The sequence below is a fragment of the Toxorhynchites rutilus genome, chromosome 3 (genome assembly GCF_029784135.1).
Source record: "Toxorhynchites rutilus septentrionalis strain SRP chromosome 3, ASM2978413v1, whole genome shotgun sequence".
Classification (NCBI taxonomy): domain Eukaryota; kingdom Metazoa; phylum Arthropoda; class Insecta; order Diptera; family Culicidae; genus Toxorhynchites; species Toxorhynchites rutilus.
This window is the reverse complement of record NC_073746.1, coordinates 16,829,898-16,847,025: the sequence shown is the minus strand read 5'-3', so window position 1 is coordinate 16,847,025 and position 17,128 is coordinate 16,829,898. Positions and strand designations below refer to the sequence as shown.

General features: G+C 39.6%; 2 protein-coding genes across 2 annotated transcripts in view; one reads left to right on the top strand and one right to left on the bottom strand.

Moving 5' to 3' along the window:
* Window positions 1-4,398: 4,398 nt before the first annotated feature.
* Window positions 4,399-5,414, top strand: LOC129775541 (uncharacterized). The gene has a single exon (XM_055780386.1). The coding sequence runs from the start codon at window positions 4,454-4,456 to the stop codon at window positions 5,120-5,122; it is 669 nt and encodes a 222-aa protein (XP_055636361.1). The 5' UTR covers window positions 4,399-4,453; the 3' UTR covers window positions 5,123-5,414.
* The window catches only part of LOC129775540 (guanine nucleotide-binding protein subunit alpha homolog), a 70,175-nt gene continuing 58,185 nt past the window's right edge, over window positions 5,139-17,128 (bottom strand). Inside the window, exon 7 of the mRNA XM_055780385.1 lies at window positions 5,139-17,095. Coding sequence (XP_055636360.1) covers window positions 16,738-17,095 — 358 coding nt within the window. The 3' untranslated portion in view covers window positions 5,139-16,737. The remainder of the gene's footprint in view (window positions 17,096-17,128) is intronic.

Here is a 17,128-nt window from a genome sequence, read left to right as displayed (position 1 = left end):
TTTATAAGCTCAACTAGCTGACCCGGCGAACTTTGTCCGGCCCAAAATTGTTTTTTTTTCGATATACCTAACCATTAATATAATATACCTAACCATTCGTTTTACCACAGCTGTATCCGACGTCGATCAGAGTGTCCAGTACTTTTAAGCTTTTGTTCCTTGTCCGAATCCCTCACTTCTTCCGAAACCATATTATAGTTACCCTGGAAAACTGGGAGTTTGTCCTTCTTAATTCGTCCGAACATAAGGGCGGAGGGAGCCATCCCCGTGATACTATGTGGCGTTCATCAACACGCACATACGTAGATCCCATTTTCGTAGCCGAATTGATTGCATGTCTGCTTTCTGCACTCTTATTGGTGAGTTCAGAGCTCAGAACCCTCATTTGACCATTTTCTTGTGTTATTATCAATACTAACATATGATCCTTCAAGCAAGAAAACACCGTCAATGACGCATTTGTGTGTGATTTATCGGTTTTCGCTTAAAAATCAGTAATCTATACAGTCTGTTAGACCAGGGGTTTTCAAATGGTGCTCCGCATGAAATTTGTGCTCCGCGAAGTTATAGCAAATGCCCTCACTTGAAAACCCACCTTGGAAAAAAATTCTTTAATTCAATTTCACTGGGCATATATAAATTTATCTTGTTTACTTTGGGTCGAATGTCGTGAAACTGCGATGCGCAGCCGATATAGAGTTGTTCCCAGTTGAGTAACTTCAATGCAAATAGGATTTATTTTATTGATTAAAAAATGTAGGTGCTTCGGTAAATATTTTTGATATAAAAAGTGCCTTAAAAAATCTGAGAACCCCTGTATTAGACTATACCTAATTTTTTGAGTTTCCATAGATATGTCATACTTCGGTTAAATGATTGATCAGTGCGTTGCAACAGTTTTTACCAATCTGTGTGTGGTTCCGTACGAGCGAAAGCATGGATGGGCGCATGCGGAGCTGCACGACACAGTGGATGCAAAGTATAGCAAGCGCGCCTCTTCTGTGTGAAACGCATTAAGGCGGTGATGAATATGCTATTCAGCATAGTACCAGACACCTAGGAAGCGATTTGCCATTTAGGGTAAGAACTTTAGAAACAATCTTAGGTAAGACGTACACTTCATATATCCGTGATTACCTGAAGCAGTGGAATTGCACAAAAAAGCACACCGAATGACGCTTGGGAGTAACAATCATTCCTCGTTATACAAGATCCGGTAATTCCAACTTCAAATAGTCAGTAACGACGCCGATCACGTCTTTAGAGTCACCAAGGGAAGGTTTGGAATTTTAGTATGAAATGTGCGGCCAGAGAGGTCACCACTACAGCGTGGTTCACCTGAGATTATGGAATGGATAGTTGTTAGTGAGGAGGAGAGAGAGGTAAGTGATGTGATTATGTGAACGACCACTCCACGAAACATAATTCCAATAATCTTATATGTTACAACACGCGGCACAAAGTATCTTCAGGCTCCTGCCCATGTCATGACCGTCTGACTTCTATGAACTGATTGGTAATCTTGTTAGAATATTCAATCATTACAGCTATTTCGGTGCAAAACGTAGTTATAAATTGCTCACTATGTGGTTTAGATTTTTAGTTTCACAATAGACAGCGATCCAGAACCATATGCTAAAGCTGGAAATTAATTTAAAATACAGTTAACTCTCCCTAACTCGATATCCAAAGGGACCATCGAGTTAGGGAGGTATCGAGATACAGAACATTTTTTCATAATTTTTTCTATGTCATAAATTGCCCAATTATGGTATCAATTTGAATTTTCGATTCATTCCCTTAAAGTGAAAAAACACCTTTCTCATATAAAAAAAAACTTTTTCCAGAATCTCTCAGGAGGTGATAGACGGTTATATTTCACGAAAAAAATACTTCTACGCATATGTTCAAATTTCAACGCTGACAGAGTTATAGAACTTTTTCGGACTTTGTTGGCTCAAACTGGCTCTACACTAAAAAATACGCTACGTAATCCGATTCTGTTGCTTTCATTTGAAAGATGAGAAAATTTAGTACAGGATATAGTAGTGGAACCACAAAATTAGTGGATTAAAATAACATTTTGGAAGTGGAAAATTTAAAAGTAATTTTTTTTTCAATTTGTAATTATTAATTTTATCCCAAAAAATTCATACAAAACTTGATTGTTTCTATCAATTAAATTAAAGCTCTCTAAAATTTGTTCTTTGACGCCCAACTTCTATCTCTCTAAATTTCGTTGCAATATCGATATAAACAATTCCTGATGAACACTCAATCAAAATCTTCAAACAAAAGCCACTTAAATTTCACTTTAATGTTGAAAGGTTAATTTTTTTTCTTGAAATTATTCATATTTGAATTATAAAAAAACTTTTTTTTCAAACTGTATATAATTGAGTCTTAAATTTTACATAATCGAATCATATACAATCGAGTTTGTATATAATCGAGTCCAACCTGCACGAGGAACTAGGTTGACAAAGAAAATATTGATTAAGTATGTTATTCAAACTGAATCGTTCGTTACAACTAAATCGTGATCGTTACAACGCAGGAACTGCTCAATCACAAAGAAATGTTCGAATAGTTTCACAGGAACATTTTCAGTTGATTTAAATATTCCGGACATATTCTTCATGTTTGATTTAACGTTCGAAGGTGTAATTTCGAAACAATCATCTGAATCTTCCTGGATATTCTCCATCTCAATAGAACTACTATCTTCAGCGTTTTTTTCAGCTTTTTCAACACTTTCCAGTATATCGGTATCTGGCATCAGATCACAGCAAATCACGTTTTGGTACTTTTTGCACTACTCATTAAATGGCATTGAGCAATCGAACGCTATTGTACTGCCGACATCAGCAAGCTCACGATGCATTAATTATGCCAGCGGAATATCACCATCATCATTGAAAGAAAATTCGGCTTCCTGAAGCAATTTTAAATAGTCTCAGATTTAACCTTATTTATTTTAGAGGGTGAAAGTATTTCAATTGCATCCAATACCGGTATATCCGAAGGATCCTAGAGTGCATTAAAATACAGTAAGAATGCTGAATAACTTGAAGGTTGAAAAGGACAAATATCTTCCATTTCCTGCAATCTTCGTTTAACTAATCGAACTAATTAATCGAAGATGGCGAAAGTACTGATTCAGGTTCTTGATTATGTTGAAGTCCAGCTGCTGAGCTACAAAAGTAAAGATTTGTGGAAAAATTGTAAACTTATCGATTTGAGCTTTGGTCGGAAAAATTTTAGGTGCGCTGTATAGTTATCAACGAACATGGCCACCTTTGAGAAGAAATAGATATAAGTATGATACATTACCATAACCCATAATTCCATAAATAATATCTTTCTCTTTCCATTGAAAATTTTTTCGTCAAGTTACATGATCCATTTCTCAAATTCCCAGTTTCTGGACAAATTCGCAAGCCATATCCGGAAGAATAGAACCTGAGAGAGGCAAATTATTCTCTCTGGCTTGATAAGACAAGAATCCATTGACCACTCCAGCTTTCCGATTCGATGCTTTTGGTCTAGATTCAATTTTCCATTCCGATTCCATTTTTACTATAGTTTGAATAGTGTTGATACCGTACTTTGTGCAATACTGAAATTATTTGCAGCTTCAGACCTATTCCGTTCATACTTTTCGACCTGCTCAATGATGCTCGAACGTTGCGCAATGGTTAGCGTTTTGATTGTTCGCTTGAAATTGTTTGATGACACGAACACTGCGTCTCCACTTTCAAGAGTAATTGAAATCAGAGGAAAATCAATTGAGTTAGGGAGGGGAAAACGTTATATCAATCGCACAAAAATCCTTCTGGCTTCTGAAAGGTTTCTTGCAAAAAATACACAACACGTGAAGAGTCGAAGATGTGTTACTTGCTGTTTGTTTTTGCATTTACTTACTCAAAAACCAATCAAATTAACAATACAATTGGATACAAGCTTACCTTGCGCACATAATACGGTAAAAACGACAAACGAATTATTAACCCTTTTCAGTCGGAATCAATTTCCCTTGATAGAGATCCACTTATCTTTCCACGCTAATAATAATTTATTGATACAGACTTACCTATTATTCACAAGAAACTTGGTATACATTCATGGAAAAATTCACTAGACATAAAAAATGGTTTAGAAAAAATGTAAACTATCACATCGTTGAATAAAGTGTTTAATATGATTCCTTGTTTTGGTGGCTGAGAGCAGACAAACTACGGCAAAGGATTAGTATTTACCTCAAAATCGTCACCTTCAAATATTTTCTTTCTGAGAGCATACAGTCAGGTACGCTTTTAGATTTCCGTGTATGCTTCGATGTTTCGTCGTTTGACCGCGTCGCTTTGCTTTCGATGTTTTTGTTCACCAAACTGTCAACGAGAACACCAGTCTCTGATCCGAGACTCTCCGAGGAGTTTGTTTACAATCCGAGATGCAAACGCCGTTGTATAAATTCCACCCGGAGGACTACGATGTTGTGTATGATCCGGCGGAGGACAGCTTCCTGCTGTTGGATGCTCTGGAAAGCGAACTGGAATGCATTAAACGCGCCAAGCCTCTGGTTTGCGTAGAGATTGGCCCTGGAAGTGGCATTATTATCACCGCTTTGGCGAAGGCACTCGGTTATGGCAACAGTCATTTTGTTGGGGTGGACATTAACCCACATGCCTGCCGGATGACGAAACGCACGAGTGAGCTGAACTCGTGTCATATGGATGTCGTCAACATGGATCTGTTGGGAAGCTTCGCTTCCGGAGCTGTGGATTTGCTTATCTTCAATCCGCCGTATGTTGCGACTTCTGCGGGTGGCGAACTACTTGAGGAGCAAATTGATCAATTCGCGCGCGATAGACACGAGCTGGTTAAATCGTGGGCGGGAGGGTTCGACGGTATGGCGATTACAAACAAAGTTCTGGAGGATCTTGATCGAATTTTGGCGCCGGGAGCATTGTTTTATCTGCTGCTCTCAGCGGAAAATAAACCACAAGAAGTTATGAAGGGTTTATCTAGAAGGCAGTTTGATTGTGAGATTATCATCGATAGAAAAATTAGAGGTGAACACTTGTATGTGTTGAAAATTAGAAGGAAGAGACCAAAATAGTAATTCAGTACTTTGTTCCAAATTGTAATATATTTATTGCTTAAAAGGCTTTTATTTAGGTATATACACTTAACGTAAATGAAAATAAAACAATTTTACACAAGACAAACGTTCCATCCTCAGGACCATGCTGTCACGCAGTGTTCCGCTATTTGCGATGGAAATTTACTTTACTATTTTACATGCTCTCGTGTCGAGTCATATCCCGCACGAATTATCAGAACGACTCGTTTCCATAAATATACAAATAAAGATTCCAGTTTGTTAACATCGAACAACGAATACGGTTATAAATATTATCGTTTTAAAACAGGAAAAGTGAAATCCTCTTCCCATTGCCGTTTTTCGCTCGTATTTCAATCCTATATCGCTTCCGGGTATTCCGAAAGAGTGATGTGGAAGCCTATTTTGGGAAGGATCTTTCGGTCGATTTGCATGGCATTACAGCTCGCTTCGTGATCGAGCTGTTTTCTTGTTGTATCCTTTTCCACTTAACCACACACAACACTGATACACATCGAGTTTCACACAAACAGGACGAAAATTTCGGTAAAAACCTTCCTATTAAATTCCACTACCGATAATTACCCTGCTTTGTGCGCGGTGTTGAAAAATGGCTCCAAAAGTTTTGGTTTCGCGTCCAATATGACGCGGAAAACAATCAAGTCTTATTTGTGGTGATCAATTTCGTTATTTTGTTTTGTTGTTTGCTTCGTACATACAATATTTGTATAAAAATGAACGATTGTAAAAAATAGTAAAAGGCACGAAACAAGCCTCCTCTTGATTTTTTTGTTTGTCTTACACATTTAGCAGAAAAAATCGAACGCTAGAGATTTGGGAGAAGGATCTCCGATTGGAGGTTTCGCACGGATCATTCCATAACCAGAATTTTTGTATGCTAAGATCTATGGATTAATCTGATGTTTCACGGGGACCCAAGGAATGGTGATGAGTATAGATATATGCTAGTATTATGCCTGTTGTGAACTATTGTTTCCGTAAATGCTAAAATCTTTTCCCGTTAGCAATAATACCATTTCGTTCATTATTTTTTCTCGTTTTTCTCTGCACGTCGAACTTTGTGTGTTCTGTATCATGATTTGGTCATTATTTACACTATTCGATCCCACTATGGATGCATAGAATCGAACTCGAACTTTTCTACAGGCGGAGCATTGTCTCCGACGATTTCTGCAGTCGTGATTTGTCGTTTTGTATTCCGTTTTCCCGATGCAATAATCAAAATGCTTATTAAAATTATTTTTTGGTTTCATTAGAATGTAGATGAGTGTGGGCGTTTATGTCGGAATGGGAGTGCGCGCGGTGTTGGTATTAAAACCAATTGAAATAGTTCAACACCGTTGTCTTCAGATATAGTTTTGTTATAATTTAGATCATAAAATGAGGAGCTTAGTTTCGGTTCAGTTCAGTGGTGATGGCAGTTGGAGTATTCGATACAAGCGGGCGCAATGATTTCGATCTCAGATAGATTACAATCAATAAATAAAGAAGTGTGATGTCCAAGACACGGCCGCTTTGTTAACATATAACTACGAAATTATTGCCAGTGAGAACAAACATCTAAGAAAATTAATAATAAAACTCTTTGATACAAATATTTGATAGCAATGACAAGGGCAGATAGACGGATGCGCGAACGTTCAGCGAAGCGTACCATTGATTGCTCGCTGTCTAGAGCACTGAAACAGAAATACCGAACTTCTTGAATATCTAAGTAGTTTTTCAGCATCTCTTAGCAAAATTACAGCTCCAACACAGAACGAAACATCTCGGAAGATGTAGAACGGCAACAGAAAATCCGAACCGTATCTATTGTGTGATGGCGGTGGAGGTAAAAGAAAGTTCGAAACAAATTTCCACCCACAGTTTTCCACCGTAGAATACAACTCTCAACGCTGAAAAACAATTGAAAAATTATAAATAAGTCAGTCACGATTTATCATTCATCTAGCTAGCAACCGGACGGCAGCAAGCAGGGCCCGAAATCTTCGTCAATATAATTTGCATTGACAAGAAAATGAATTGATTAGCTTTTAAAGTGAGGATGTCATATGAACTAGTCCAGTCAGTGGTTATTCTAACTAACGGGACTAATGAATACAAATCTGACTCTTCATTCAACTGACTTCAATCCACATTTCTACCCCGATAGGAACGAAATTGTTACCCGCGTACGCAATCTTATTTTTACGTTCGTATAAAGAGGAACGAAAACATGATTTCTGATGCAAAAAAGTAGTTACCCCATTAATAAACGGTTTATTGTGTAGCATACCAGATTTCTATATCATTTCCAAAGATCATAAATTAGAGAATCTTGACGTTTTCTGAAAGATCAAACATGCAGCTCAATTTCAGAATGTTCTTACGCGCACGTTGGATACGCTTGCATCACATTCGTTCAAGTGTCAAGTAACAATTCCATGAACTCATCAGGAACATAGCGTTAGCTATGGCTAATAAATTCCTTTAGCTGACATACAGCATTTCTTAGAACCAATCTGGCTCATGTCATTTTACACCCATCGATTCCCATGCCACACAAGTGCTTGTAATTTGAGCAGCGCGCTGAGCAATTATGTTCTTTCTTCCATACAGCTGACCTATTCTAAAGCAAGCAATATGAACACGCCTTCGATGCGACTGCGTGTACGTATTGGTAATTGTCTATACGAGCTATACTTTTCTGATTGGTAAATTGGAAATAGGTTGTTCCAAGCTTCCCCCACCATAGATAGAGAAAATGTAACGAAACATAATGTAGTACTAGAATTAAGAGGTTTCCTTCTGAATAAGAAATATAACAACGATGAGTACGACACGAACCGCAGTTTCTAAATCAAGTCAAAATATCACACCAAGCCAGAGTTGTCTACACATTGTGAACTCAAACCAACGAACTTAGACAGTTGTGGAGGCGATCTGGCGTAGTGGTAACATCCATGCCTCTCATGCTAAAGGTCACGAGTTCAATTCTCACTCCCGACATCTTTCCAAAAATGGAAGTTAAAGTGACGAACCAGCCAAATGAGTTGAAAGTCACTATAATTAGAAAAAAAAAACTTAGACAGTTATCACGTATGCTATACAGGTCCTCGCGTTAGTACTAGCAAATAGCGAGCAAAATAGCATACACACACTGCACGCTATTTTATATTAGTGTGAGTAACATTTGTGTACGATACAAAAAAAATCTAGCTCTCCTGTAGCGTATGTCAAACCATGTTGAACTCAAACATCGACACATGCATACGTGGTACATGAGAGAGAAACGAATTCGTTTTGGGGGAAGTCACTTCAAAATGCAATGAAGACAATTTGATGGGGAAGAATGAAATGAGATAGTCGAGTCGTAGAGGGGGAAAGCGACTAAACACCCGACTAACTGTCGTCTTGGCGGAGAAGCTGCGTGGAGATGTCAAAAGTCATTTCCAACTGAATACGGAAGCGAATTTCTCTCTATAGTCAGCTGACTATCCCTGGCAGCAAGGCTTTCCAAGTGGCCGAATTGTTTAGTTTAGTTTTTCAAATTGGTTATTAAGGCTAGAGGCGAATGAACTGAGAAAGCTTAAAGCCTCTATAATTCAAAACATCATTTGCACATCAATAAATTCGAACACACCGAATTCCTGAATCCACAGAACCTCCATAGATTTTAATAATGAGCCCTATTATATAAATTAGACTTTCCGAGATCTCGCACAGCACGCTAAAGAGACAGTGTGTTTTGCGTTATCCAGTCTCGCATCTCACAAAGTCATTGGGAGCTGACTGCAACAAATGAGCGAGGCAGAAGACAGCCAAGCGAGCAGACTTCCTGTGCGCGCTCAAATTTCGATTTTTTCTTCCTCACAACTCTTCCATGTGCAAGTGATGAGACCGAGTTTTAGCGCGTGAGCTAGGGATTGGCTCTTTCTCTTCTCTTACGTTAAATTTTGTGTTGCGATCAGAAATGCCTCGTCGCGTTTCGATGCAAACGATGCACATGTGTTGTGTACACGAAGAGATGCTCGTGCATTAGTGCTCGCGAGACTTTCTCGTGTAACTGCCTCAAAGTGACATTTAGTTAGGCCTTCTGAGGTCTCGCACAGCACGTAGAAGATACAATGTGCTTTGTCCTATTCAGCCTCGTATCTCATTGCGAGCTGTGTGCACCAAATGAATGAATTGATTGGATGACTTTTGCAGCGATATTTATGTGAAATAGTTCTTCATCACTAATTGTTATACGTGCCATATTACGAAAATTAAAATTTTAGCACCAGATGCACAACTTCCCCCGACATCACCAAATGCCACTTTGAGGCAGGTACACGAGAAAGTCTCGCGAGCATTAATGCGCGAGCTTCTCTTACATGCATACAACACATGTGCATCGCTCATGTTGAGGTGCAACGAGATATTCTTGAACACATCACAAAATTTTACGTAAGAGAAGAGAAAGAGCCAATCCCAAGCTCGCGTGCTTAAGCCCGATCTCATCGCTTGCACATGGAAGGGTTGTGAGGAAGAGAAAATCGATACTCGTCTCACGAAAATAAAGCGCGCGCACAGGAAGTCTGATATAAATCGAATCGAAAGTCGATACAATTACTATCACTATCACATCGAGAAAAAATTCGTATCTTGTAAATCGAGATAATCTCTTATCGAGCTAGAATTTAATGTACTGCTATTGCATACATTGAGGCGTTTCTGAAATGTTTCCCAAAGAAAAATATCAGGGACGCAAACCAAAACAAAATAATTCTCTGAAGGTGTATGACAAGTAAATCAAACAACTCGAAAAATTCTGACAGTTGCACCGATAGTTTTAACTAATAGCAAAAAACGAGCAAATTTCTTATCAAGTAAAATTAAGTAAAATGTACTGATCTCTCGTAAGAATGTATATTACATTTACGGAGAAAGAATTCCTTACTTTCCCATACATTTTGTCTGCGCTCCCGCAGCAAACAGCTATTCATTACAAGCAACCACGGGTACGGGCGAACCGTATGGACAAGGCGAAGGTGGGAGACAAAAACTAAGGGTCGGTTATACCTATGATATAATAGTATAATTAGCAATAATCCCACCTCGGATGTTCCTCATTGGGTACGATATCGCCGTTGTCTTGAATGTCTTGAAGTCTTGAAGAATTGAGCCAAAGCGTTGCATTTGTACCCGTTTTTGTAGACCGTGTTATCAAAACGAATTCCGGAGTGTAAAAATACATGGGAGTATAGAAGTATTGCAGACTTGAATGTATCTACTATGCCGATTTTCCAAACTTCCTGGTTTGGGAATCTGCATTGCGAAAACACATTTCAATTTGCAGAAACGCAAGCGAGTACAAAAGTAACCGCAGCTTGCATCTATTTTGCAATGCCAATTTCCCCAGGCTAATCGGTTACATATTACTAACATAGTTGTAAGCAAACATTGTCGAAATATTGAACTCCCGGCCCCGTTAGGCCGACGCCATATGAGCCTTAATAAAAATATATATTTTGGATAAAAAAAAAATTTCCCCAGGCTTCATGATTCTGAAGTCTGTGTTAGAAAAACATTCCAATTTGAAGAAGCGTAAACGAGCACAAATGTACCCGCTGCTCGCATCTATTTTGCAATGCCAATTTCCCCAGGCTTCATGATTCCACATTCCAATTTGCAAAAACGCAAACGAGTACAAATGTTCTTGCTGCTTGCATCTAATTTGCTATGCGGATTTCCATAGGCGCCATGGTTTTGAAGTCTGTGTTAGGGAAACATCCATCCATTCCAGCGATCGTACCTCAATCGTTGCACGATCATAACCGAGTGGATTTCCGAGCAGCACTCGCTTATATACCGATTGGTGTAATTTCAATAGCCTGTTTTGAAAGCAATTTTAGGCTATTGAAACAAGTTTTTGGATCAAAAAGTAACAAGCATATAACACGTAGACATTTTATCTTTCGAATGAAGTGGTTATCATACCATTTCGTTCAGTTGTTTAGGAGCTATTAACGCTCAAAATCTCGGTCTCCGGCGTAACGCTTTCGTTTTCGAAACTTTGAACTTACACCCCAGTATAGAAATGAAAGACGTAGTCCTACGTCAAAAAGAGATTATAAATAAATATAGCCGGTCGCTACAACGTTAACTATATGGCTATATAAAGTGAGCGATCATCGGACGCCAAGCAGGAAAGACGCTATCTTGAATTTGATTTTCAGCATAAGAGATTGCTGCATTTGCCGGGGATGTATGCGGTGCGATACCCCGAATGATGAGAGACAGGAGTTTCAATGGGATGTGGAGCAGGAGAGCCTATCGAAGTGTGTTAAAAACGGTGGAAGCGTCGCGCCGGGTGAATGAGTGGCTAATCGCGCTCGATTTGATAGAATGCTGGAGTTTTTAAACGGTTTTATTTAGCTGTGACATATTTGTATGTTTGTATGTAACATGTTTGTATATGGCGCTGTACCACATTAATTGAAATTTGACCCCTTTCCAGTTGACCGGTTGATCTGAAATTTGGAACACACCTGTATCTCTGCAGTCATTATAAAACTGCATATTTCATGATATTGAAAATCCAAGATGGCGACCGCTACAAAATTCTCAAATTCTCAAAGCCCCATCAATATGGGTATCAAATGAAAGGGATTGACTAGTAGAACACAGAAGATGCTTCTTAACGAGTGCTCGCAGGTCCTCTACGAGTGTTGTCCAAGTTTCGTGCCCGTAGAGGACAACTGCACTTATGAGCGTTTTGTACGCACGATTGCTAAGTCTGTTTGACCTTAAGTGTTTGTGCAGACCGTAGTAGGTGCGACTCAAATTGATAATGCATCTCAGGATCTCGCGGCTGGTATCATTGTCAGACGTTACCATTGAGCCAAGATGGACAAATTGGTCCACTACCTCGAACTTATCGCCGTCGATCATTACACTACTACCTAATCGGGTCCTGTCGTGCTCGGATCCGGAAGCCAGCATATATTTGGTTTTAGACGCATTGATTTTCAGTCCAACTCTCTCTGCTTCGTGCTTAAGCCAGGTGTAATGTTCGGCTACCGTCTCAAATGTTCTGCCGACAATGCCTACGTCATCAGCGAAGCAGATGAATTGAATTGATCTATTGGAAATCGTACCACGCAAGTTAAACGTCGCTCGTCTCATAACACCCTCTAGCAGCAGGCAAGAGACCATAAGCTCGGCGAAGCCTCTTGCGGGACTCGAATGGATCAGATAAACCACCTGATATTTGTTCACAGCACTGTATTCTATCCGTCGTACCCTTAACTAGTCTTGTCAGCTTCACGGGGAAACCTGAGAAATGATCAATAGGAATGGTGTTGTTTTCCACCAGGACAACGCTCGGCCTCACACATCTTTGATGACCCGCCATGTTTTCGTCCATGATTCTCCATAGCTCTTTTCGTGTTATTGAGTCGTATGCGACTATAAAGTCGATGAATAGATGGTGCGTAGGGACTCTGTACTCACGGTCAATTCCTGGAGGAATGACCGCAAGGTGAAGATTTGATCAGTAGTAGACTAACCTTCGATGATGCTGGCCTGATAACCTTCCACGAATCTGTTTGTCGGTGGCGATGGAGATGATTTGGGAAAGCACTTCGTAGGTGGCATTCAGAACGGTGATTGCACGAAAGTTTTCACAATCTAGTCTGTCCCCTTTCTTGAAGATAGGACAAATAACCCTATCTTCCCACTCCTCCGATAGCTATTCTATTTCTCAAATTCTGACAATCGACCGATGCAGATAACTAACCAACTTTTCCGCTCCGATCACCAAATGCCAGTTGATTTGTTGTTCTTAAGCTGTTTGATGGCATTCCTAACTTCACATATCGTTGGGGGTGGTACATCTTCATTATTTACTGCACCAACGTAATCGTTTTCATCGTTATCTCGGTCCTCTGTCTGTACGCCATTCAGGTGTTCATCGAAGTGCTGCTTCCCTACTTTCGGTTACATAACGTTCGTTCGTCAGTATACTCCCATCCTTATTCCGACACATTTCTGCTGTGACACGAAGCCTTTCCGGGATGTATTGAGTCTCCGATAGAATTTTCGCGTCTCATGAGAACGGTGCAGCTGAGTTCGCGCCTCGATAGGTTCTGACGTCAGTTATGTCCGAGAAATACCGACCGTCTATCAGAACATGGTCGATCTGAGATTCTGTTTGATTTGACGACCCTCATGTGTATTGGTGAAGGAATTTGTGTTGGAAGAAAATACTGCGTGCGGCCATATTCTTAGAGGTGGCGATAAATCGATGAGTCTTAGGCCGTTTTCATTTATTAACTGGTGTGCGCTGTCCATACCAATTACATTGTTGTTGTTGTATTCATTTTAACAATTTCCATATAACGACTGTAACAGTCAAAAACAATCAACAGGCAGAGGACCCACAAAAAAATCGAATTGTAGTGTTCGTCACGGTGATGAATGGAGATGACCACGGTGCATGGGCTCAGGAGCCTCGGAAGCAGCAACTAATACGCAGCCTCTACAACGCTTCACGAATCGTTCCAGACAATTCATTTTAGGCCACCAGACAATTGATCTTAAGTGACCTTTAATCATCACTGTGCCAGGATGAACCTCGTGTAATCAGGGCTTTTTATCCTAATGAAAAAATATCGGAGGTTGTGTCCAAGACACGTCGTCATTGTTGACGTAGAACTACGATGTTATTTTATTCAAGTCGCTTGTTTATAACTTTGGATATTATTTTATAATGCAGCGAAATCTTAGAAATAACTGTTTCGTAGAATGATTTGGTCGCCCTGAAATGTTTTTTTTATTGTAGAATCTGTTGATGATTCATTATTGCCCTCGCACTATACAGAGTCATACATTGGAGGCTTAAAGCGACTAGGAATATAAATGCTTCTCATCATTTGGCGCTATTCTCAAAAGAAACGCTTCTGTTAATATCACTGTCCTCGAAAAAGTTGCATTACTTTCTCATGCTCGAGATAAGCGCAACTGTCATCCTTAGTGGAAAACGTTTTGCTACTGAAAAACTACTGACTGAAAGTTTGCCTCAGCGAGATCCAATATTTATGCTCTAGGCAAATATGCCCCTTCGATCTTCTCCTTTTTTTTGTTCATGGAGACTATAAATCATTCTACTTCGTTGATCGCCGATAAGTTGCTCGTTATTGACGGCATGGGTAGGGAAGCTCACAAATGAGCAGAACTAATGCATGGGAAAATGGAAATGCTTCTAGTTTTCATCAATTTATACCGCTTACACACCAGGGGATTGTAATATATAGGATAAAAAACAAATCTTAGGGAATATCCAATTTGTTTGGTATGTAAATCGTCAAAATCCGTTCGCGGCAAAAATAGTTATTAACGTTAACTTTATTTCATAAAAATGTGACCTGTTGGCACCCTTAATGAAAGACGTAGTCCTACGTCAAAAGATACGACAATCCCATCGTTCCGTAGCTGTAGGCCTTGAAAGTTGCACAATTCATTGGCAACTACTCTGTACTAAACAGATATGTTCTGCATATCGTCATTTCAGAGAATTTCTAGTGCTTTTGGAATTTCATCATCGATTTTTGTCGCTTGTACAATCGAATTCCACGTTAGCGCAGTTAGCTGCTTGAATGGCTATTTCTCGTAGGCATATTTCTTCCGAGCAATCGAGCTTGATTCATTTAGAATCCGAAATCATGAAACCAGTTATATCTCGGGATTGGTTAAAGTACAGAAAATGTTTTTTTTTAATAAAAAATATAGATCAAATATTGGAGAAAACATTCCTTTACAGTATTGATGAATTTTCGTACTTTTTTTCGGATGCCCTCCATTTTATTCCACGATCTCTCCATGTCTGCAGCTTCCCGAGTCACTCTGGCACCAATCCCGCAATTTCGCTTCACAATTGCTCAAGATTTTTCCATTGGACGGAATTGTAATCGATACCATTGTCACGGGGTACCACTGAAGCACCCGGATTGTAATGGCAGCTTATCAAATCTGGCCAAGACTTCACTGGACGTTTCTGCAGGCACTTATACATTTTCGAGTCTATTGTCTTGTTTGTAACGAAAACCTTGGTCACACATTGGCTTTCGAATGAATGTTCGAACGTAAGAAGCGTCCTCTGATCCAACATCAGAACAACACTTGAACGTTCACGTTTTAATACATCATACACTGTCGATTTAGCCACCTTCAGCGATTCCGTGATTTGAGTAGCTGATCATTTTAATGTGGGTGTCCAAAATTAAATTTCTTCTCTCGACATCCATCCTGCACAACTTTTTCAATACGATGCGGATCCACGTGAAATGTTCACCGTCGAAAGATACTGGTATTCCAAACAATTTGCTGTCAAAATATTTAAGATACGCCTACTACGACCGTTGGTATAAAATGAACTGGGACTCCGGATTCTAACTGAATCAAATCTTAAGCGTAAATAGATGAAATGACCGCTTCAGCAAAAGTGTTCAAGCCATATTGCAGAGCATGTAATGCAAAAATGCAAATTCCATATTGAAGTCCTGGGTATGGGCTATGGTTTCAGACAGGAGACTTCAAGCAGCTTGTTCAGAATGCACAAAACACAGTTTGTTTTTATGGGGTTTCCAATGCACTAATTAAAATTGGGGAACCTATACCCAGGCCACCAAGTGACCTTTATTGAACTTGTAAAATTGGCATGAAAATATCAGTACCTATTCTGAAAATATTTTCTACGCATTGAAAATGTGTACGTTATATCGAAGTTTCCCTGTAATGACACTTTCATCTCAAGTAGTATAACTAGGCTAGGATTGATGCGTATCGAATCCACAAACAACTTTTCTCTTTGAAGAAAGTCTCACTTCGTAATTTTGCACATTCGGTTTTTAAATTATTTTCATTGCACCACTTGTAATCGAATCTCCAACATCCAACGCGGCATATATGGCAGTACCGATTTGATTCCATTTCGTTTGGCAGCCAATAATTTTGAGTACCAATAGGACGCCCACCCACTCGACGACGATATTTCGATAAACTACTAAACCTGTTGTATATTGTTATGCGTTTCAAATGTGCATTGTTCGTTCTCTCCGAATTTACCTTTAAAGTGTTGTGTTCACCGTTCTATTTGTTTTGTTTTGTATTGTTTACTCTTTCTATTTTCACTAACACCGGATTGTATATTTAAGCGTTATCTGAGAGTATCTAGCAGAGTGCAATTATTTTCTAAAGATTATAAGTGATTGGTTCGATGGAAATTTGCGCTTTCCATCATTCAATTTTTTTTTCTGTGTGGCGTTCGAGGAGCTACTCTATGGAACGCCCTGAACAAACGGGGCAGGACTGAAATCTCTTCTGCGGGGGAAATATAACTAGTACAAGAAAAATAAATTACAACGCGCTATACCCAACGTTATTTCGCCTAGCAAAAAAAAAACAGAAACTAAAATCGACTCCTGCGTTTTTCACTTCCTATCTCACTTCTCTACATATTTTTTTTTCTGTGAGTGTTTTTTTCTCTTTTCGAATAATCAATAATCAACAACGAAACGACTGCTTAAGCTGGATCCCCCAGCAAAAGCACACACACACGCACGCGCGGCCTACTGCAGCATCAGTGCCGACAGATTCCGCTGCAGGATCGTATCCTTGACTGAGCTGAACACGACCTGGATGTTCTGGGTGTCCACCGCGTTGGTGAAGTGGTGATAGATGGGTGTTTTGGTATTCTTCCGCACGTTCATGAACATCTGCAGGATGAAGTTCTGCACGTCCAGAATCGAGTGCGAGTTGCCGGTGAACTGCGGATAGTACCAGCGGATGTCGGTGTCCGGATTTTTCACCTTCTGTGCCAGCAGATCTGTCTTGTTCAGGAACAGGATGATGGAGATGCCCTGGAAGGTGATGTTGTTTACGATCGTGTCGAAGATATTCCGGGACTCCTCCAGCCGGTTCGTTTTCCTGGTGGGGATCGAATTCAGAAATTAACTTCAA